General features: G+C 41.6%; 1 protein-coding gene and 1 long non-coding RNA gene across 32 annotated transcripts in view; one reads left to right on the forward strand and one right to left on the reverse strand.

Annotated features, from left to right (window-relative positions):
* EIF4ENIF1 (eukaryotic translation initiation factor 4E nuclear import factor 1) overlaps window positions 1–22653 on the reverse strand; it is a 48154-nt gene that overhangs the window by 23446 nt on the left and 2055 nt on the right. For 15 of the 31 annotated variants that reach the window (XM_084993802.1, XM_084993799.1, XM_084993796.1 and 12 more), the window contains exons 3-6: window positions 7529–7602; window positions 5137–5264; window positions 1407–1693; window positions 948–1149 (exon numbers count right to left, since the gene is read on the reverse strand). In XM_084993802.1, coding sequence (XP_084849928.1) covers window positions 948–1149; window positions 1407–1693; window positions 5137–5264; window positions 7529–7602 — 691 coding nt within the window. Of the gene's footprint in view, window positions 1–947; window positions 1150–1354; window positions 1694–5136; window positions 5265–7528; window positions 7603–22653 lie in introns of all 31 variants that reach the window. The other 16 variants (XM_084993806.1, XM_084993819.1, XM_084993818.1 and 13 more) reach the window with 3 other exon arrangements.
* On the forward strand, window positions 9677–14848 carry LOC146396649 (uncharacterized). Its single transcript, XR_014825976.1, has 2 exons — window positions 9677–14241; window positions 14486–14848. It is a non-coding gene; the product is annotated as an uncharacterized LOC146396649 (long non-coding RNA).

The raw sequence follows: 22653 nt of genomic DNA on the forward strand, positions 1-22653 counted from the left end.
GGCAGCCTAGGGACCTTCTGCAACTGATCAATGGGGGCAAGAGAGCCAGGACGCTGCATTCTACTAAAGGCTCTGCCATGAAACCCAAAGGCTTTTTCTCACCATAAGGCCTGATCTTTACCAACAGGTAAAAATACCGCTGCTTTAGTCTCGTCTAGAGTGAAACAAAGGCATATCCCAAAGGCAACTTAGTAGCAACATCTCCCAAGTTAACACCTGGCTCTTCACTGCTTCCTCCCAAGACCACCAGCCCAGGACTGGCCACCTCAGAACCAGGTCAGCCCTCTGACCATAAGTAGTGTACCCCTACTCTGTATCAGGCACCCCTCACACATTAGCGCTCTGTCAGTTTAGCAAGGGAAACACCTGAGCAAAGTGAGTCTGGGAGAAGCCACATCACAAACAACAGACCTAGGAAGGCCTAACACCTTGTTGAAGAAGGTGGGCTCTGAAGCACAGGCATCTTGTTCAACTCCCAACTTCATTACTTACCTCTTCAGTGTCCACAGACAAGCAACATAAGCACCTGTACCTCCATTTGCTCATCTTTAATATGGGCAAAACAGTATCTCCCTCACAGTGTTGTTAGGAGAAGAGGATTAAAGAGACAAAATGCTTACTACTATGTCCAGTACATACGTGCTCAATAGAAAAGACCTCCTCATTATTTCTACCACGTGTTCTTATCTCTGGGGGATACTTTTGTGTACACAGTGCTCTTACTGGGTAATGGAAGACTTTTCTGTTTAGCACAGCATGTAGAAGTTGTGTAGTACAATCTATACACAGTGAACTAACACTTAGGCAGTGATTTCAAAAACAGGCCTCAACATTAAAATCTTGCCACTTTTAACACCGGTGCCCATTCCTAAACGTATAGGGGTAAGCTAATTATAAGCACATCTCATTTCAGAACAATGAGCTTCCCTCCCAAAGTTTTTGCTGACCTTCCTTCACAGAGGCCGTCCGTCGCCTTGTTCTTTTTCTGCCTTTATGATCTTCTTCCAGTATCTTATCATCAAAGCCAGTCAGCTCAATTGTTTCAGACTGACTTGTAGGTCCAGCTGAGAACCATTCTGGTTCTTCTTCTGTGTAGGAATCATTTCTTCTACGCTCACCAAAGACACGCTTACTATCCCCAAACTCCCTCTGGAAAAGTACACGATGCAAGATTAAAAAGATTCTAGTTAAAGCATTTCTACCTCAGTCAAGGTCTTGATGAATTAAACAGTGCTCACTAGTGCAATGAAGATGCTATGCTGTAGATGTGAGGCCCCTCCCCACCCGTAGCTCTCTCTGTTCCTCCCCCTCTGGCTTGCCATCACGCTATATTCACCCAGCATCATAAAGTAACCTGGTATAAACGGAGTGAACACATGAGGTGCCAGAGGATCTAGGAGACAAACCCTGAAACGCTTGTCCTTGTAGTCCCTCTCTCGGTCTCTGTCTCTCAAGTCCCTCAGGTCCTTATCGCTCAGACGGTGATCCTTCTCAAAGGTCCGAGCAGAGATTATCCTTCCACTTCCAATCCTTCGTCCGCCAAGCAGGCGGAGCCCATCACTGTCTTTCTCCAATGGGCTTCCTGAGCGCCGAGAGCTAACAGCAGCTGTCACATGGCAGCCCCCTCCAAAGCTTCGTCTCTGTGGGCTGAGAACAACATCTAAGTCATCTTCTTTCACACGCTCCCGTGGATCTGGAAAGATGCCGGAAAGAGAAAGTTAAGCAAACCAGCAAGGGCACTTTTTTTTTCCTCTCTAAATGGAGAGACTGGTGGCTGTGGAATATTGTTAAAGAGCTACCACTAAAATGCTCAGAGTAAAATGTACATTAAATATTTAAGGAAGACTGAGACTTCTGCTGCTTCTCCTTGGTGGAATAAATGTACTTTATAATGACCCTCCATGATTAAGCTCTAGAATCCCTGTATTTTGACTAAATCCCTATCTATGTACTTATTAGAACAAATAATAAACCATGGTAGCTATTAGTATTTGAAACAGTAACTACTTAAAAACTTAAAGTGTCTCTTGAACAAGAGGTATCAAACAGTTGGATATCCATATGCCAAAAAAAGACTTGAATTCATTACTACCAAATACAAAAATTAACTCAAAATGGATCACAGATCTAAATGTAACCCTCAAAACTATAAAACTTCTAGAAGAAAATATGGAGGAACTGACATTGGATTAGCCAAATTTTGTTAGGCATGACACCAAGAGCACAATCCATTTTATTTTATTTTATTTATTTATTTTTTTGTCTTTTTGCCATTTCTTGGGCCGCTCCTGCGGCATATGGAGGTTCCCAGGCTAGCGGTCCAATCAGAGCTGTAGCCACCGGCCTAGGCCAGAGCCACAGCAGCGCAGGATCCGAGCCGTGTCTGCAACCTATAGCACAGCTCAAGGCAACGCTGGATTGTTAACCCTCTGAGCAAGGGATCGAACCTGCAACCTCATAGTTCCTAGTCGGATTCGTTAACCACTGCGCCACGACGGGAACTCCGAGCATAATCCATTCTAAAAAATGATAATCTGGGAGCTCCCTGGCAGCCCAGTGGTTAAGGACCTGGCACTGTCATTGCTGTGGCTCAGGTCTGATCCCTGACCTGGGAATTTCTGCCTGCTGTAGCCAAAACAAAACAAAAAAGATAAACTGGGCTTGATCAAAATTTAAAACTTCTGATCTTTGAAGGTTACTGCTCAGAGAATGGAAAAACAAGCCACAGATTGAGAAAACATATTTCAGAGCATATACATCTGATAAAGGACCTACATATAGGAGTTCTCGTCGTGGCTCAGTGGTTAACAAATCCGATTAGGAATCATGAGGATGTGGGTTCGATCCCTGGCCTTGCTCAATGGGTTAAGGATCCGGTGTTGCCGTGAGCTGTGGTGTAGGTCGCAAACGCAGCTCGGATCCCGCGTTGCTGTGGCTGTGGTGTAGGCTGGTGGTTACAGCTCCGATTCAACCCCTAGCCTGGGAACCTCCAAATGCTGTGGGAGCAGCCCAAGAAATAGCAAAAAAAGACAAAAAAAAAAAAAGGAAAAGGACAAAAAAGACACTTCACCAAAGAAGATTATATGGATGGCAAATAAGTTGTGTGAAAGGATACTCAACATTAGTCACTAGGAAAATGCAAGTTAAACAATAATGGCATATCACTACATACCTATTAGACTGGCTAAAATGAAAAAAATGGACGATTTCAAGTGCTGGTGAGGGTGAGAAGCAAATGAAACTCATACACTGCTGGTAGAAATGTAAAATGGTATAAACCCTTTGAAAAACAGCCTGGCAGTTTCTCAAAACATTAAAACATACATCTACCATAGAACCCAGCCGCCCTACTCCTGGATATTTACCCAAGAGAAAGAAAGCGGATGTCTATATAGAGACTTGCACGTGAATGTTTAGAGTAGTGTTGGTTAATAGTCAAAAATAGGAAACAACCCAAATGTCTATTAGATAGATTGATAAATCATGGCAAATTCATACAATGGAATACTAGGCAATGAAAAGAACAAACTATTTATACACCCAACAACACAAATGAAATCTTAAACTATTTTTCATGAAATAAGCTACCCAGAGTGCATAGTATATAATTCCATTTATATTAAAATCTAGGAAATGTAAATTAATCTACAATGACAGAAGGCAGACCCAGTGCTTGCAGGCAAAGGGGGGCTTAAGGAGCTGTAAGAAGGGACTCATGGGGTATGAGGAAACCTTCAGGTGCAACGGAAATGCTTATTATTTTGACTGTGGTAATGGTTTCACATTGCATCCATATGTCAACATGTCAATGCTATGCTTTATGTACAGCCTACTGTACACCAATTATATCTTAATATAGGTGTAAGAAAAATAAACATGTCACCACACATAAAAATCCTTCCTAGGAAGATCAGAAAACTATAAAAAGAAGTCTCAGTGAGGAAAATTTCCTTTAATCCTCTCACTGGAAACACTTCCTAAAATGTTCTGGTATGCACTTTTCCAGAATTTCCATGCAGTGTCCATTTTTTCCAAAAATAAGAAATACAGTGTTTTGTGTAACTTGGTAATCATTATCTCCAACGTGTTTTTACAGCTGAAGAGAGTAAGATGCCTACATGTGGATGTACCACAGTTTACTCAACCCATTTCTACTGCTGGACATATAAGTGGCTTCTAAGTTTTCATCATTTTAATGACGTCTGTGCACATCTCTAATGATTCTGTTAGAATAAAGTGTTTGTTCAAGGGACACCACTGCCCTATGTTTATAGAGTGACTTCTATGTAGAAGGGTCTTACAGCTTAAGCTAGAGTAACCCCATTTTCTTTGCTCAGTTCCAAGTTTGTTCTTTCATCTCAAAAAGATTTCCTCTTGCAGTAAGTTCCTTGACTGGCTTTTATAATGACAGGTCTTCATTTCATTCTTCAGTATCTTTTCTAGTTTAAAGGGGTAAAGGTGTGGAACATCAGATTTTACTCCAGTCTCAAACCATATCCAAACCCTGGTATTCAGGTCATAAACCACTCTGAGTTAAGAATTGCCAGAACTGATTTATACCTGAGGATTAGCCTCACAGGGTCACTAAGCATAACCAGCTCTATGCTGCCTATGACATCTAATTCAGTTATCCATGTCAATAAAAGACATCGTTTTTGTTTTGTTTGCTTTTTAGGGCCGCACCTGAGGCATATGGAAGTTCCCAGGTTAGGAATCAAACTGAAGCTGTAGCTGCTGGCCTACACCACAGCCACACTAGATCTGAGCTGTGTTTGTGACCTACACCACAGCTCACGGCAATGCCAGAGATCCTTAACCCACTGAGCAGGGCCAGGGATCAAACCTGCATCCTCATGGATACCAGTCAGATTCATTACCCCTGAGTCACAATGGGAACGCCGACATTGGTACTTTTAATTTGAAAGCAGATAGCCTAACACAGTCTACTCACCACTAACTATACAAGAAGGCTGTGATTTTACTCTGATAGCTATCAGAAAAATCCAACTCTTAAGCCAATTTCCTGATAATGACACTTTTTCTCAATGCATAAAACTCTCACAGCTAAGAATGAAGCCAGCAGCAAAGAGCACTGTTTCCAAAATTGCTGCCCCACTTCTGAGAGACTCTGCTCACCTACTATCCTGCGCACCAGGGAAGGCCGGTCTGTGTCCACCTCTTTCTTCAGACTTTCCACTGGTGAGTTCCGCCCTGAAGCTGGGTAGAGGGAGGCATGCCACTTCTCAGGGTCCCAGACACCATCACTGCAAGTCAAAGGGTACCAACAGTTAGCACTTATGCCATGAACCACTACTAAACCACTTCAGGTGATAGTTATGGAAACGTCCTTCCAATATAAAATTTCATGGTTGCCATCAAAATGGTCACGTCTTTTAAGATGGAAAAACAAAAACAAAAACCACCAATAAATTCAGTAACACTGTTGTTCACACAAAAGCAAGAGTCACTTGAAAACCAGTGGTCTGTGTGTAAATGAAACATTTAGACCTCTAACCTTGGGGGTACATATGGATTACAGTACCTAGGCTTGTCCTAAGCAAAGAAATGCTCCATAAATACTGATTATTCAGTTTACTGATTAGTACAGGGAGGGAAACCCCCCTTAATCCTCTCATTAGAAGCTGCTCCTGGAAGGCTTAGTATATATTTTTCCAGAATGTCCATACAGTTTCAGTTTTTTCCCACAAATAGGACAGACAGCTCTTAAGAGCCTTGGATATGTGGTTTGGATTTTATTTTGTCTCCTCTCTAATAATGGGGTAGCAGGTAGTGTAGTGTGCAGTGCAGAGGCTTTGGAGCCCAATGATCTTGTAGGAATCCCAGCTCTGCCATCACCACCAGGGACCTCCTAGACACCTTGCTGTAGCCCTTTGGACTTCTGCACAATGGACCTCCCTCCGCATCAGATCAGGCTGCACTGCACTGGTCCTTCACAACCTGTACTATAGTGATGATAAGCCCTCACCAGGGTTTGACTGTACCCTCTCACAGACCCAGATTCCAAGATGGCAGTATTTGACAGCACCCCACACAGTATTTGCCACATAGCAATTAAACATTTCTTGAGTGAGTGACCCTCTCAGTCTCAAACTTCCCACTGTAAAGGAGACATTACCTATCTTCTAGGATGGCTGTGAGGATTATGTGGAATTTAAGAACCCAACAAATTTTAACTCTCTGAGAGAAGAGAAACAGCAGAATGAGAAACTTTTTCCTCCATCTTTTTTTATTTTCATTAATATTGCTAGGCCCAATGTCTCCACTTCAGAATCAAAGCAAGTATGTGTGCCCATAACTTTTTTTTTATGCCAGGAAGAAATAGCTGTAACAAGAAAATTAACTTTAAGGCATAAAAAATCTTATGCTTTAATGAAAAAAATAAAACACCAACCCCCCCCCATCTTATCTGAGATAGCAAAAAAATCCTAACCAATTGGAATAGCCATTGTTCAAATATACCCTTCATCAGAGAAAAGTGGTAAGGAGACCATATTTAGCAACCTTCTGAATATACAGAATTTCAGAGGCGTGTCCTATTCAACCAAAAAATTAAAGACACTTTATGTGTTAAAAAATGTGGGCCAATATGAACCATCTACCTTGATATTTAAGGAATGATCTTAAAGTCTTAAGATAACCATAAGAAGTACAGTGTAGGGTTACTATATGAGACTTTCAGACCATTTTTAGCTACAGCCTTCTCAAACCAAAGCCTTCTACCTCTTATGAAGGAGCCCATATGCAAAAGGGCTAATCTGAATGGCTGACTGGTTCTTTTGTTTTGTCTGGGGGATGGTGGACTGAAAAAAGTGTTCCTTATCAGCCTACCCCTGACAGGCCCTTGAAGGACCCTCAAAGCACAGCTTAAAAACTACTGGTTGAGGAGTTCCCATTGTGGCTCACTGGTAATGAACCTGACTAGTATCTCTGAGAACAAGGGTTCAATTCCCAGCTTCAATCAGTGGGTTAAGAATCTGGTGTGACCATGAGCTGTGTAGAGGTTAAGGATGTGGCTCAGATCCCATTGTTGCTGTGGCATTAGCCAGCAGCTGCAGCTCCAACTGGACCCCTAGCCTGGGAACCTCCATATGCCACAAATGCAACCCTAAAAAGACCAAAAAAAAAAAAAACAAAAAAACAGAAAACAAAACACCTGGTAGAGAGAAGAGACCCTGGCGAGAACTCCTATTTTTAAGTTTTAATTCTGCTTTCTGCCTTTGTGCCTTTGACCCTGTCATTTTCTAGTTTCAGTTTCATCACTAGTTGGAAGGGAAGAGGTTCCTTGCAGCTCACATCTTTGAATTAATGGCTTAAAGCTAATTAAAAATAAAACTGATGAAGACAAGTGCTGTGAGATGCTCTTTAGTCATGTTCATAGCTCACATGCAACATATTTGTGCAGAAGCCCAACATCATTACAGCAGAAATCTCCCCACTCATGATTCTAGCAAAACAATGCAATTCTTAATTTTCCAAGTTTGGTGTAAGAAGTTGACCCCACAAATACCTGTCATATTTTTCAGAGAGGCATGAAGGCCTCTGTTTGGAATGAGGGCGTTCTTTAATATCCAAGAGCTCCTCCTAGAAAGAGAAATCAAATGGTGATTTTGAACAGTATTTCTCAGGCCACATGCTTTCAACTAATTTTTGTTCTCAGTACCTTAAACGTTCCACACAGATCTTATTTATACCCTCACTTTTTGAATAAAATACTAGAGTCAGCCTAAGATTCTTAGAAGAAGCTCAGGCAGAACTGGAAAATAACTTAGTGTGACCAGTTTCTTGCTAAAACACATTCTCATAAATTCTTGTCCAGTACTATATTCTATAACACTGAACACTGATCAAGGCGTGGAAGCTTCAGGTTTACATAAAACCTTCAGCTAATCTGACTACTCTTGAATGCATTAGATGCCAGTTTACAAAGGAGTAGATTTTGTTTGTTTTGTCTTTTTAGGGCCGTACCCACGGCATATGGAGGTTCCCAGGCTAGGGGTTGAATTGGAGCTGCAGCGCTGGCCTATGCCACAGCCACAGCTGCATATGCCACACCAGATCCAAAGTGCATCTTCAAGTTACACCACAGCTCACAGGAATACCAGATCCTTAACCCACGGAGCAACAAGGCCAGGGACAGAACCTGCATCCTTATGGAGAGTCAGATTTACTTCCCCTGAGTCACAACAGGAACTCCAGATTTTTTTTTTTTTTTGGTCTTTTCTAGGGCTGCACCTGCGGCATATGGAGGTTCCCAGGTTAGGGGTCGAATCGGAGCTGTAGCCGCTGGCCTATGCCAGAGCCACAGTAATGCGGGATCTAAGCCTCGGCTGTGACCTACACCACAGCCCATGGCAACACCAGATCCTTGACCCACTTTAGCTAGGGTGTGAACCCACAACCTCATGGTTCCTAGTTAGATTTGTTAACCACTGAGCCACGACAGGAACTCCTAGATTTTTTTTTTTTTGTAATGATAGTAAAATTTCAAGGAAAAAAAGTAGTATCCCAAACACCCATATACCATTTATCTGATTTGCATGTTATTAAAATCCCCCCACCCTTTGCTTTAGTATTGGGGGGGGAGGCCTTTAAGGGTAAATTGCATAAATTATGTTCCTTTACCCCTAAAGTACTTCAGGGCCTCTTTCCTAAGACTGAGGAATATACCCTTTCACGATTTTTTTTCTGGTTCCATGAGAGATTAAGCCCTACAGAAAATAATTTGGAAATTCCCTTCGTGGCTGGGCAATTAACAAACCCGACTAGGATCCATGAGGATATGGGTTCAATCCCTGGCCTCGCTCAGTGGGTTAAGGATCTGGTTTTGCAGTGAGCTGTGGGATAGGTCGCACATGAGGCTTGGATCCCGAGTTGCTGTGGGTGTGGTGTAGGCTGGCAGCTGTAGCTCCAATTCGACCCCTAGCCTGGGAACCTCCATATGCCACAGGTGCAGCCCTAAAAAGTAAAGTAATAATAATAATAGTAATTTGAGTGACTGATTTCCATTCTCCCAAGGATTACACTTGGCCAGTATTATTTTAGATGCACAGGAGAAAAAGGAATCCATTACATACAATGGACTCCCTTAGGGTATAAGGGCTCACTTCTACAGAACTTGGTGTCAGTTTTACATAACCGGTTATCAATAAAACAAATCTAGATTCCAATTTTTGTCAAATGACCCAATAATGTCCTTTATATTACTTTTTATTAGAATCTAACACAGGATCCAGTCTAGTATCAGATACTGGTTTTCATGTCTCCGTGGTCTCTAATCTGGAACCTTTCTATAATTTCTTTTGTCTTATTACTATTTCTTATTTTTATTTTTTGCTTTTTTAGGTCCACACCTGTGGTATATGGAGGGGTCCCAGGCTAGGGGTCAAATTGGAGCTGCAGCTGCTTGTCTACACCAAAGCCACAGCAATGTGGGATTCAAGCCAGGTCTGCAACCTACACCACAGCTCACGGCAATGCCGGATCCTTAACCCACTGAGCAACGCCAAAGATCAAACCCGCATCTTCATGGATACTAGTAGGGTTACCACTGAGCTACAAGGGTAACTCCACTTCTTTTGTCTTATGACATTAGCATTTCTAAAGAATACAGCCTTCTTTTAAAAAAAAAATTTGGTGTTTGTCTAATGTTTCATGATTTTTTTTCTCCTTTTCTTTTTTTGGTCACTGCACCCACAGCATGCGGAAGTTCCTGAGCCAGAGATCGAACCCATGCCACAGCAGTGACAAACACCACCAGATCCTTAATCTGCTGAGCCACCATGGAACTGTTTCTTCATTATTAGACTGAGGTTAAGCATGCCTGGAGCAGAATACTAACCTAAGGGACGTGTCCATCTCAGAGCATCACCTCCAGATACCTACGCCATCCATCTGCCCTTCATTAGTGATGTTAACTGTGACCACTTGGCCAAGTATTGTCCAGTTTTACTCTTTAGTTACTACATTCTCACTTGCAATCAGTATGCAATCTGTGGGGAGACACTTTAAAATCATCCTGGCCTTCATCCAAATTTCCCCCTAAATTTAGGATTTTATGGTGATTATGAGCCAAACCAATCTTGATTTTCCAACTCTAGGCCTCACTCCATGTGTACCGTCAGCACCAGGCATTCTACCCCCCTTCCCCTATTTATTTACTTGTTTATTACTGGCATGGACTCACAGATTTCCAGTTTTCCAGTGGTCTGTAGTTCATTAATGCCCTTAATTATTCTTGTGCTCATATTGAAAGTCTCTTCAAGCTGGCTCCTGTATCCTTTTGATGTACCCCATCATTCTTTAAAAAGCATGTTCTTACTTTCTATCTTATCTTGTACCTATCCTGTCCTAGCCCCAGAGTCAGCCATTTCTCTGAAAAATCTAAGTTCCTTTAAGTGAGGAATGGTATAGAAATCAAGATCTGGGAACTGGGTACCCTCGTTTACCTCTAGGCCCTTTCAACAGAACTAGAAAATATGGGTAGTTATGTATGTACATGTGAGCACATACACACACACCTGCTCAAATCATGCATATACACAAATCCATTGCCTTTTTATATAAACATTTTCAGATTAAAGTTAAAAAAACAATTCCCAAACTTTCAGTACCAGTAAAATGCTAAAACTGCCTTGCAAAAAAACACATACCACTGTGCCGTGGCCTTTCCAACACCCATAATGGGCCTCACAACAGAATACTTGCTGCTGCTCTGACCACTGCTTCCTATACCTTGGGATAAATATGGAGGGACAGATTTACTCTCTCAGCCTACAAGAATCACTGCACATAGCATGCCGTGAAATCACTCGGTGTCTTCAGACTCCCAAGGCACCTAAATGTTCTCTCCATGATAGCAAAATGCCCATAAACAAGACATTTTAGTTTTGAAACCAGAATGTCAACCAGGCATTTACAATTACTTAGGATTTACTTGAGAATTATGTTTTATTAATTTTCTAGGTATTAAAAAGAAATACCTAGAAAATTTCAGAAGTCTGAGATAAACAGAATTCCAGATACAAGCAAATGTCTAGAGGATATTCAAAATTCTGAAAAACCTGTCAAAGCACTGGCATACCACCTGCAAATTGCCTGTAGAGACTGGAGTCCAGTGAAATCTGCAGGGCAAACAGTGTCAGAGGAGCAAGGGTGACACAAATTTGGTGGCGGGGGGTGAGGTGAATGGACCAACAGTAATTATGATGATAGCAGATATAACACTACAGAAATTCTAAGTTTTAAGTGGGGCTTAAAAATGTCTTCCAGTAAAAACAGGAAAGACTTTGCAATATAGGAAATACTTATACATACACTACAGGAAAAAACATTGCAAAGCAATTTTCTGCTATTAAAAGCAACCCAAAGATTATTACATATCCCCTCACTCCACCACTCTCAAATTCAAATATTAAACTAAAAATCCTAGCATACTATTAAGTCAGGGGCAATACGTAAAATATGTATAGTCTCAGTACACAAAAAGTTTCTGAACAACAAGGCCTCTTCTTCTTTTTTTTTTGCTTTTTAGGACCGCACCCACATCACATGGAGGTTTCCAGACTAGGGGGTGAATTGGAGCCGCAGCTGCAGGCCTACGCCACAGCAAGGCAGGATCTGAGTGGTGTCTATGACCTACACCACAGCTCACGGCCAGGGGTCGAACCAGCAACCTCATGGTTCCTAGTTGGATTCATTTCTGCTGTACCACGATGGGAACTCCTTTTATTTGAAAATTTTAACTGCAAATGGTAATAGGGAGCCCAAGTGTTGTCTCTTATTACTACAGCTGTTTGCTAAAAATCTAATGATTTTACCCATTTATTAAGCAGTCAACTTGCAAAGATTAACATTTTTAAAAATTTATTTACTTTTGCTTTTTAGGCTTGCACCCGGGGCATATGGATGTTCCCAGGCTAGTGGGTGGAATCGGAGCTACAGCTGTCAGCCTATACCAGAGCTAACGGCAACTCTGGATCCCAGACCCACTGAGTGAGGCCGGGAATTGAACCCGAATCCTCATGGATACTAGTCAGATTCGTTTCCACTGCACCACAATCGGAAATCCAGACATTTTAACAGTCGCAAAACATGTAGATGAACTAAAATGTTCTATTTATGGGGGTCAAAAAATATTTTAATAAAGGTAACAAACAGCCTTACAAAAAAGGGAACAAAGGAGACTAAGGAGAGGTGACAACTAAATGTAATATGGTCTCCTGGATGGAATCCTGGAGCAGGAAAGGGACCTGAGTTTAAAGCTAAGGAAATGTGAATTAAGTGCAGATTTTAATCACAATGTATTAACATTGTTAACTGTAACAAATGTACCATGCTAGTAATAGAGAAAACTGGGTGAGGGCTATATAGGACCTCTCTACTATGTTCCCAGTTTTTCTATAAATCTAAAACTGTTCAAAAAATAAAGCTCATCCCTACCTCATACCATATATGAAAATTAACTCAAAATTTATCAAAGATGTAAACCTAAGAGCTATGACTCTAAAACTCTTAGAAGAAAAAATAGGTGTAAATCTTACCGACCTTGGATTAAGCATACTTAGCTATGGCAACAAAAGCCTAAGCAACCAAAGAAAAAAAGATAAATTTGACTTCATATTTAGAAACTTTTGAGCTTATATGACAATATCAAGAAAGTGAAATGAAAACCCCAAGGACAGAAAAAAATATTTACAAATCATGTATCTGATAAGGGTCTAGAATCTAGAATATAGAGAGAACACATATAATTCAACAAAAAGACAATCCAATTTAAAACATGTAAAAGATCAATAGATCTTTTTTTTTCCCCCAAAGAAGATATATAAATGGCCAAAAAGCACATGAAAGGAAGCAGTTCAACATCAACAAATGCAAGTCAAAACCATAGTCAGACACCACTTCATATCTACAAGGGTAGGTAGCTATTGAAACTCTCTAATGTTCCTGATGGAAATGGAAAATGGTTCCTCAAAAAGTTAAACAGCTACCACATAACCCAGCAATTCCACTCCTGGGTATATACCAAAGAGAACTGAAAAATCATGTTCATGCAAAAACCTTCTACATGAATGCTCAGAGTATCATTATTCACAACAGCCAAGAAGTTTAAACAACCCATGTGTCCATCAACTGATAAATGGTTAAACAAAATGTGGAATACTTAGCAATAAAAAGGACTAAAGTACTACACATGATATAACTGGTACCTTGAAAACACTGTATTAAGTGAAAACACCTACATGTTGTATGATTCTATTTACATATAATGTTCAGAACAGGTAAATTTATGAAGTCAGAAAGTGGGTTAATGGTTGCCTGGGGTTGGAGGAAGAGAATGATGTGGGTTGGGGAGGGGGGTGACTGCCAATGGGTGGAGTTTCTGTTCGCGGACATGAAAATATTCTGGAGTTAGATAGTAGTGATGGTTGTACAACTTTGTCAGTTTACAAAAAACCACAAAATAGTACATTCCTTTAAAAGGAATGACTTATGTGAATTCCATCTCAATAAAAAATATTTTAAGTAAACTAAGAGGTTCACTTACTAGAGGTTAATGTTTTAGTTTCTCTTCTTACAGACTTATCACTCTAATCACAGATTAATGTGTCAACTACTCTCAGATGCAAAAGAATGGCTCAGGTTGGTAAAAAAATAAAAATGTTTTAACTTTCCCTCCCATATTATTCCAGTTTTCTTTGTTGATTTTACATGCTTGGTGTATACTAGCTGTGAATGAAAGCTCAAGGAACTGACTGTATAAACTTGACAGGCCTATAAGAGCATAAGGTAGAGCAGTGAGCCAGCTGCAAAGAGGCATTAACCATTTGTGTCAGAGTATGCTTCTGACCATGTGCAGTGGCTAAGACACAGCCCAGCTGTCCATGGAGCACGAAGAGATGTTTTCTTCATTAATAGGCTGAGAATTGGGAAAACAAAATAATTATTGGATTATAATAGCTGCTGGGAATATCTAGGTCACACTATACTGTTCTTGAGAACAGTACTTCTTAAACCAGTTTCATGGCATCAAGGAAACCATGTACAAAACACATATGTACTATTTTTGCAATGAGTGTTTATCTCCAACAGAGATTCAGAGACCTCCAATGGACCCCACAGGTTAAAAAGTAGTGATTTTGGAGTTCCCGTCATGGCGCAGTGGTTAACGAATCCGGCTAGGAACCATGAGGTTGCGGGTTCGGTCCCTGCCCTTGCTCAGTGGGTTAACGACCCGGCATGAGCTGTGGTGTAGGTTGCAGACACGGCTCAGATCCCACATTGCTGTGGCTTTGGCGTAGGCTGGTGGCTACAGCTCTGATTCAGCCCCTAGCCTGGGAACCTCCATATGCCGCAGGAGCAGCGCAAGAAATAGCAAAAAAAAGGAGTTCCCGTCGTGGCGCAGTGGTTAACGAATCCGACTAGGAACCATGAGGTTGCGGGTTCGGTCCCTGCCCTTGCTCAGTGGGTTAACGATCCGGCGTTGCCGTGAGCTGTGGTGTAGGTTGCAGACGCGGCTCGGATCCCGCGTTGCTGTGGCTCTGGCGTAGGCCAGTGGCTACGGCTCCGATTCAACCCCTAGCCTGGGAACCTCCATATGCTGTGGGAGCGGCCCAAGAAATAGCAACAACAACAACAAAAGACAAAAAAAAAAAAGAAATAGCAAAAAAAAAAAAAAAAAGTAGTGATTTTTTTTTTTTTTTTTTTTGACTGCCTACAGCATGCGGAAGTCCCAGGGCCAGGGATCAAACTCAAGCCACACCAGTGACAATGCCAGATCCTTAACTCACTGAGCCACCAGGGAATTCCTAAGAAGTAGTGCTTTAAACCAGTCATGTTTCTCAAAATATGATCCTCCTTATGGGGTTTAGAATGCTAAGTCTGTTACCTTCAGCAATGCCTTAAGTTGCTTCTGATGGTATCCCAGCCTGAGAGGATCCTCCACTTAAGTGGGGAGGAGAAAAACCATAAGCTAAATCAACACAAAGTTTGCATTTTCATAACTGTCCACAGAACACTTCCTGTGTACCAAGCTTAGTGGCTAGCATAGGCAGATAACTATTGTCCCTGGCCTCAACACTCTCCAGCCTCTCAAGAGCCCGTAACAGCAATTATCCCTGGAAAGGAACCCCTTTGGGATATTTTCAAAGAAAACCTTCAACTTTGGCTAAAGGCAAAACACTTGGAGTGTGCCCCTTCTGAACTGGGAGTGCTCTTTCCCTGTGAGTATTTCAGGAAGGAACATGAGATTTCCCTGTACATTGTAGAGTCCTAACAACCCACAGGAACTTACTGGTCATGGACAAATTCACTAAAATTATCATCTGGATAAAGAAGAGTGATTACTTGCGACCTTACTTTCTGCACGGGTGACTACAACCTGACCAGGCAAGAACCAGCTACTAATTGCCTAAGAGTCCCACACCTAAAGAAGTATAAACACATTTTCTTAGTTTTAGCAGCCTTCCTTAAAGAAAATTTGCCAAGCCTTTCCAAATAATCTATTTGGAAATTACTAATATGGACACCCACTTTCAGTGATCAGAATTAAAAGAGAAACCAAATGATATGAGTTTAAGCCCAAAACAACATTAGTTAATTCCTTATCCAGTTTCTTTCTGCAGAAATCCCATGAAGCAGCAGCTAAGCACTCTGATAACATTCTGACACAGGAGGAGATGAAAGAAATATTCTTTACCTTTGTAAGCTGAATTCAATTCACAAGAGTAAAATAAGCCAATTTAAAAAATAACTACCAGAGTTCCTGTCGTGGCACAGAGGTTAATGAATCTGACTAGGAACCATGAGGTTGTGGGTTCGGTTCCTGGCCTTGCTCAGTGGGTTAAGGATCTGCGTTGCTGTGAGCTGTGGTATGAGTTGCAGACGCAGCTTGGATCCTGCATTGCTGTGGCTCTGGCGAAGGCCGGCGGCTACAGCTCTGATTTGACCCCTAGCCTGGGAACCTCCATATGCTGAGGGAGCAGCCCTAGAAAAGGCAAAAAGACTAAATAAATAAATACACCCATTATTTTAAAAAAATATAAAAATTTTTTTTAATTTAAAAATTTTTTTTTAATTTACAAAAATAAAAAATAACTACCATGGATATTTTTTATGTTTATGGTCTGAGCACCCTGGAAGTGACCCAGTACCTCACCTGTGTGTCCCTAGCTCTTCTTAAAGAAGGCAAATATCCCTAGAGCAGCATTTGGGCTGGGTCCCCACCCTCTACACACCCACTAACATTGGGCTTGGCCCATCAGGCACTCAGATAGTTGCTGACTGACCTGATATTTCAGTCTACTGAGTCACATGAGTTTTCTGAAAGGATTAGAAAGCTTTTAAAAATAGATCACAATGGGGTAGTGGAATCCACAGCTAGGGCAGTGGTGAACTAACAACACAGTGGGTACATGGCATACATTCTACACACACACACACACACATATTCATGAATTTTGCTGCTAAAGGGGTGCCATTTACAATAGCTCTTACAGGCAGGTCAGGATCCTGCAGAGCTGATGATCAAGATTCAGCACCTGGATTCACTCAAGCTTCTAATGATGGCTGATTTAATGCAAAGAATTCCTTCTACTGAATAATATGAAGGTAAGAAAGTGGGAATGTGGAGAAAAAAAGCTTGTTTTTTTCCTGTTCATATCTTTTTTGCTGATCTAGCCAATGTAATAAAAATAAACCTTGGAGTTATCTTGTGGCACAGGGAGTTGGGGACCCAGCAGTGTCACTGCTTTATCTCAGGTCACCGCTGTGGTATGGGTTCAATTCTGGGAACTTCCACATGCTGCAGGCATGGCCAAAACAAAAGCCAAAAAAACCCCAAGAAATAAAAAAATAAACCTTGGCTTTTAAATGTGTTGATACAACTGACAAAAAGCAATCTAAAACATTAAGTAGGCAGGTCAATAAATACCAGAAGGAAATTTATGAAAATCATTTTTAGGGTGGTAGCATTACATCTTTAATAGTGCTTTCTGGAGTTCCCATCGTGGCTCAGTGGTAAACCAAACCAACTAGGAACCAAGAGGTTTCAGGTTTGATCCTTGTCCTTGCTCAGTGGGTTAAGGATCCGGCGTTGCCATGAGCTGTGGAGTAGGCTTGGATCCCGTGTTGCTGTGGCTCCAGCGTAGGCAGGCAGCTGTAGCTTTGATTTGACCCCTAGCCTGGGAACCTCTACATGCCTTGGGAGCGGCCCTAGAAAAGGCAAAAAGACCAAAGGGGGGGAAAAAAAAAAAAAAAAGTGCTCTCTGCTTTGATATTGAAATGGAGATAATTACTGTGATATTTAAAAAATAAGCATCTTGATCTAAAGTTGGTATCTAAAGAAGCAATCTTTCAGTACCTCCCCCTACCGTTATAACAGTGTAAACAGTTTGCAACACTTTTTGTGTGCCAGCCACTTTTCTGAGCACTTGATATGCATCTTCTCATCTACTCCTCACAGAAATCCTATGGGGTAGATACTATTCCATCTACATTTCACAGAGGGAAAGGATGAGATTCAGAGAAGTATATGACTGAAGGCTAAGCAAGTTAAACAGGTGACAGAGTGGGGGATCCTAAACCAGGCTGAGGGGCTCAGTTGGGCCCTTTTCCTCTCCTCTCTACTGCTTCTCTTGAGAGGACAAGGAAAGGTGCACGACCCCATCTAGCAGCTCTGTCATTCAGTGTTGGGTTTGTCCCTGTCTCATGGGACCACTGGGAACCCTCAACAAACTGCTACCTCCTTGGGCAGGCTTCCCCTAATTCCTCTCACAGTACCCCTTTCTGAATCAAAGGCTCTGCCCACAAATTTCTATGTCAGAAGTTCCAGCTGTGATATGGCTGGCTCCTTATCTAGCTAGAAGTTCCCTCCATGAATGAGGAGGAGAGGATACCCAAGGGGCAAAGGACCCTGAATCCCAACTTTCCTTTCTTTCTTTTTTTTAAGCTAATATTTATGTTTTTTTAGGGCCACACCCCTAGCATATGGAGGTTCCCAGGCATCTGATCGGAGCTGTAGCTGCTGGCCTACACTACAGCAATGGCAGATCCAAGTCGTGTCTGCAAACTACATGACAGCTCACAACAATGCCGGATCCTTAACCCCCTGAGCAAAGCCAGGGATCGACCCTGCTTCCTCATGGATAATAGATTCGTTTCTGCTGAGCCACAACAGGAACTCCCCAACTTTTCAAAATGACTTAAAACTGAAACAGGTAGAAAAGAAGAGTCAGCAGACAGTGTTTCTGGTAATGCCAGCCAGCCCCCTCTTAGAATTTCCAATTAAGTTTTCTGGACAGTTGAAACATTAAGATAGCATAATGATTTTTTTTATACCACAATTCTGCCTTCCACAATATAAACAGGCATCCCTATTTTTATTTATTTATTTTGTCTTTTTGCCTTTTCTAGAGCCGCTCCCTCAGCATATGGAGGTTCCCAGGCTGGGGGTCTAATTGGAGCTGTAGCTGCTGGCCTACACACAGCCAGAGCAACGCCAGATCCGAGCCGCATCTGCAACCTACAGCACAGCTCACGGCAACGCCGGATCCTTAACCCACTGAGCAAAGCCAGGGATCGAACCGGCAACCTCATGGTTCCTAGTCGGATTTGTTAACCACTGAGCCACAGTGGGAACTCCACAGGCATCCCTGTTTTTATACTAGCTTAAGTGTGTAGCTACGTGTCTCACTGAAATGCCACCTGTTAGAGGCTACCACTCAACTTTATGAAAGATACCTACAAAATTATCATGAGATCTCTGTATAGCAAAAACTGACCGTCTGACTAATGATTTCAACCTAAAATTTAAATCAAAGGATACTCTCATAGGCTTGGCTCCAAGTCTCACAACTGATCTTTCTCCAAGAAGGCTAGAAGGATTACTCAAGTCAGTCCACTTCAGTTGCTTGTCTGTTTTCTTAATGATTTTAAAACAAAGACATAAACATGGAAGTACCACTGTGACCGACCACCCATCAGCCACAATTAGAGAGGCCTCCTTTAAAGATCCTTACACTGATAACTAAAATGGTGCCAATCTATAGCTAGTCAAGGCAATGAAGAGCACACATGAAACTAAGCTCAGATAATCCAATCTACTTTTTTAGCTGGTAGATTTAACATGCATGGTTAACACTGGTCAGCATCAAACTGAATATTCTGAGTGTTCTCTGCTTTTATTACCTATCCAACTGGCAAGCGACAGGATCTAATGAGTCAGTGGCAAGATACAGGAACAAAGGCGGAACAGCATTAAGGATGTATACTCTTCAGACTAAAAAGACCAGCCTGTTCACCTGAAGAAAAAATACGGATCTAAACGAGGGACAATCCAAGGCATGTCTATTGCAGATTTCAAGCCGAAGATGGTATCACTAATAGAAAGGCAGGTACCACACCTCAAGAACTAGTAAACAGGGACCTCTGATGAAGGCAAGAAAAAGCTGAATGAGTCAAGCTTTTCCACTAACAAGCATCACTCCCTCCTGTTTCCTAAAGTAATCGTTCTCAAACTTGAATCTGAGTCAGAATTCCCTAAAAGACTTGTTAAATGCAAATGGCCAGCTCTACCCCTACAGTCTAACTCAATACTTCTGAGATAGGGTCCTGTATCTTGTATTTCTAACAATTTATCAGATGATGCTAAATTATTAGTTCAGGGACCACACTTTGAAAACCACTGTTTAAACCATTTTTATTCCATGATTTTGAGATGAGACCCCACTCTATAATCTCCCAGAGCCTTTCAAAAGAATGCAGTCACTTTATAAATGCATACTCAAATACTACCAAAACATAGTTTTTGGTCTTAAGAATCTGGCCTGGGAGTTCCCGTCGTGGTGCAGTGGTTAATGAATCCGACTAGGAACCATGAGGTTGCGGGTTCGGTCCCTGCCCCTGCTCAGTGGGTTAACGATCCGGCGTTGCCGTGAGCTGTGGTGTAGGTCACAGACGCGGCTCGGATCACGCGTTGCTGTGGCTTTGGTGTAGGCCGGTGGCTACAGCTCCGATTGGACCCCTAGCCTGGGAACCTCCATATGCCGCGGGAACGGCCCAAGAAATAGCAAAAAGACAAAAAAAAAAAAAAAAAAAAAGAATCTGGCCTGGCAAAATGGACATGACCGGGCTTATAAATTAAGGGTTCAAGACCCTCAGGATAGCAGTAGCATATGATAAATCCACTTATAACCATTCAAATTAATAATCAGTAAGGCTTAGGAGTAGGCCTGAAAGTATCCAGTGTGACTCTAACTTGAGTTCTTGAGACATTCATAAAAGCACAACACATATTAACTGAACCCCGAGAGGTAACTATGCATTTGAATTGCCTGACAACATCCAATACCTATTTCAAGTGCTCTATGGAAGACTAAAGCCTTGCTACTCAAAGCATGGTCAGTGGACCACCAGCATGGGTAGCACCTGGGAGCTGGTATAAAGCCAAATTTCAAGTCCACCCATGACTTCACACTTTACCAAGGTTCATAGGTGATCCCCAGACACATTAAGGCTTCTGAAGCAAGCTGCACTGAAGAATGTCCTAACACACAGGGAAACTTATCTATTATCCTGAAAAGCACTCAGCCAAACATCTCCTCCAACCTTCACAAGGGAAAAACTCTCAAATTCTGAACAGATTATAAATATCATCTAATCAAACAGCAGAATGCTAAATGGAGAAGGGTCAGCGTTCTCACTGCGGCACTGAAAGTTAAGGATCTGGTGTTGCAACCTCTGTGGTGCAGGTCACAGCTGTGGATCCTATCCCTGGCCTGGGAACTTCCATATGCTGGTGGGTGTGGCCAATAAATAAATAAATGGAGAAGGGTCAAAAATTAAGAAGCCCTCTCACCTGACTGGTGTTTTTCTGACCTTGTAGTAAACATTCCACAATTACGAAAGTAAAGACGTTACTTGTAGAAATCACTGAGGACAGTTTCCTTCCACTGCTTCTAAACTCTCTAGCTTGTGGCCTTGACGTGGCAGAAACATACCAAATGCTTTATTTATTCCAATAGTTTGACTGCAGTATGGAGATCGGGAGGAGGATGGCTCAGTTATTATTCCAGTTGTGGAACCAAAAGACCATTTATTATAGTGGTCAGAACACAGGATTGTTTTAAGCTTCCTTCAAAAGGAAAAAAGGCTCACATTGCCTCAAATCCCCCGTAAAATTACTGGAGTGCTGAGAAACATATATGAAAGCACTACCATAATACCCTGACACTGCCTAAACACGATCTTAAAATGGCCGTTAACTAAATCCTCTTGAATGAAAAGTAAACTTATTTCTATCTAAATTTGGTAAAGAAGACCATTAAGTCTAAACTTCACTGTTATTAACCTAAAAAATTTCTTTAAGGCCCATTTATCTAAGTATGGCAGAATTCTGAGGATGAACTGTCAAAATTGAGCTTCTTAATCTTTCTGCAGCTATACATGAATTCTACCTCTAAGAGACACTAGTAATATCTTCCTTAAAATGCCTTTTGCATAAAGACAGACAGACATTAAAGATGATATACACAAGCTAACCTATGAGCAGTGTGTGAAAGTGATTCAAAAGCCTCTCTGCCTGGAGTTCCCGTCGTAGCTCAGTGGTTAACGAATCTGACTAGGAACCATGAGGTTGCGGGTTTGATCCCTGGCCTTGCTCAGTGGGTTAAGGATCTGGCGTTGCTGTGAGCTGTGGTGTAGGTCGCAGATCCAACATTGCTGTGGCTCTGGCGTAGGCCAGCGGCTACAGCTCTGATTAGACTCCTACCCTAGGATCCTCCATATGCCGCAGGAAGTGGCCCTAGAAAAAGGCAAAAAGATGGGGGAAAAAAAAAAAAAAAACGCCTATCTGCCTGGATTCTGCAAGTAAAGTACCAATCAGAATTTTTATTCAAAAAGTGCTGGAAAACTTGAATTCTCATGAACTTATAAAAGCAGCTCAAATAGGTTCCCCTTCACTTAATAAGCTTTTCTGCATTTGGATTTCACCTGTCAACATTTTAGGTAATGAATTTAAGTTGTTAACACTATTCAAGCACTCTCAGGTTTGCTTGGGAAGCAACAAATCCAAATGAACAAATAAAGTGCTTTCTATCAATTCACATTGTTAAACCAAAACAAGCTGCGTTAGGATAGCAATTAATCATGATCCCTTTTACACTCGAAGACACTTTTTCCTCTAGAAGTTTTTTTTTTTTAATGCTAAAAATGAATGTTACTCCAATAGCATTTGATACTTTATTGAGTAGATAAGAGTAGTGGCATGAGTACAAAAACAGAGCCTGGCTTTAAAATACCAACCAATCAGCATCCTGGGAAGCCAGAGACAATACCCACACTAGAGTCTTTGATTGGGTACATACTGAAAAAATATATAGACCCAACTAGAATATAATTCTTCCTGTCAACAGTCCCAAGCACATTTTATGTACTCCAGCCTAATACACTTCAGGGAACCAGGAAAGAATTCACTGCTTCTGTCAACCTCTTCAGTAGCCCACAAGACAGTGAAGCAGTAACTTCAATAAATACACAACCATGTGGTGATACCCATCCACCTCTCCAGAAAAAGTAGATATCTAGAGTTTAAAACCATAAATTTTTAGCTAGGGTAAATATGACTGAAGTCATACT

This window comes from Sus scrofa, chromosome 14 (genome assembly GCF_054392235.1).
Source record: "Sus scrofa isolate SSC_HxYL_T2T_F1_AM1 chromosome 14, Sscrofa_HxYL_maternal_Yorkshire_Landrace_v2.0, whole genome shotgun sequence".
In the NCBI taxonomy this organism is placed as follows: domain Eukaryota; kingdom Metazoa; phylum Chordata; class Mammalia; order Artiodactyla; family Suidae; genus Sus; species Sus scrofa.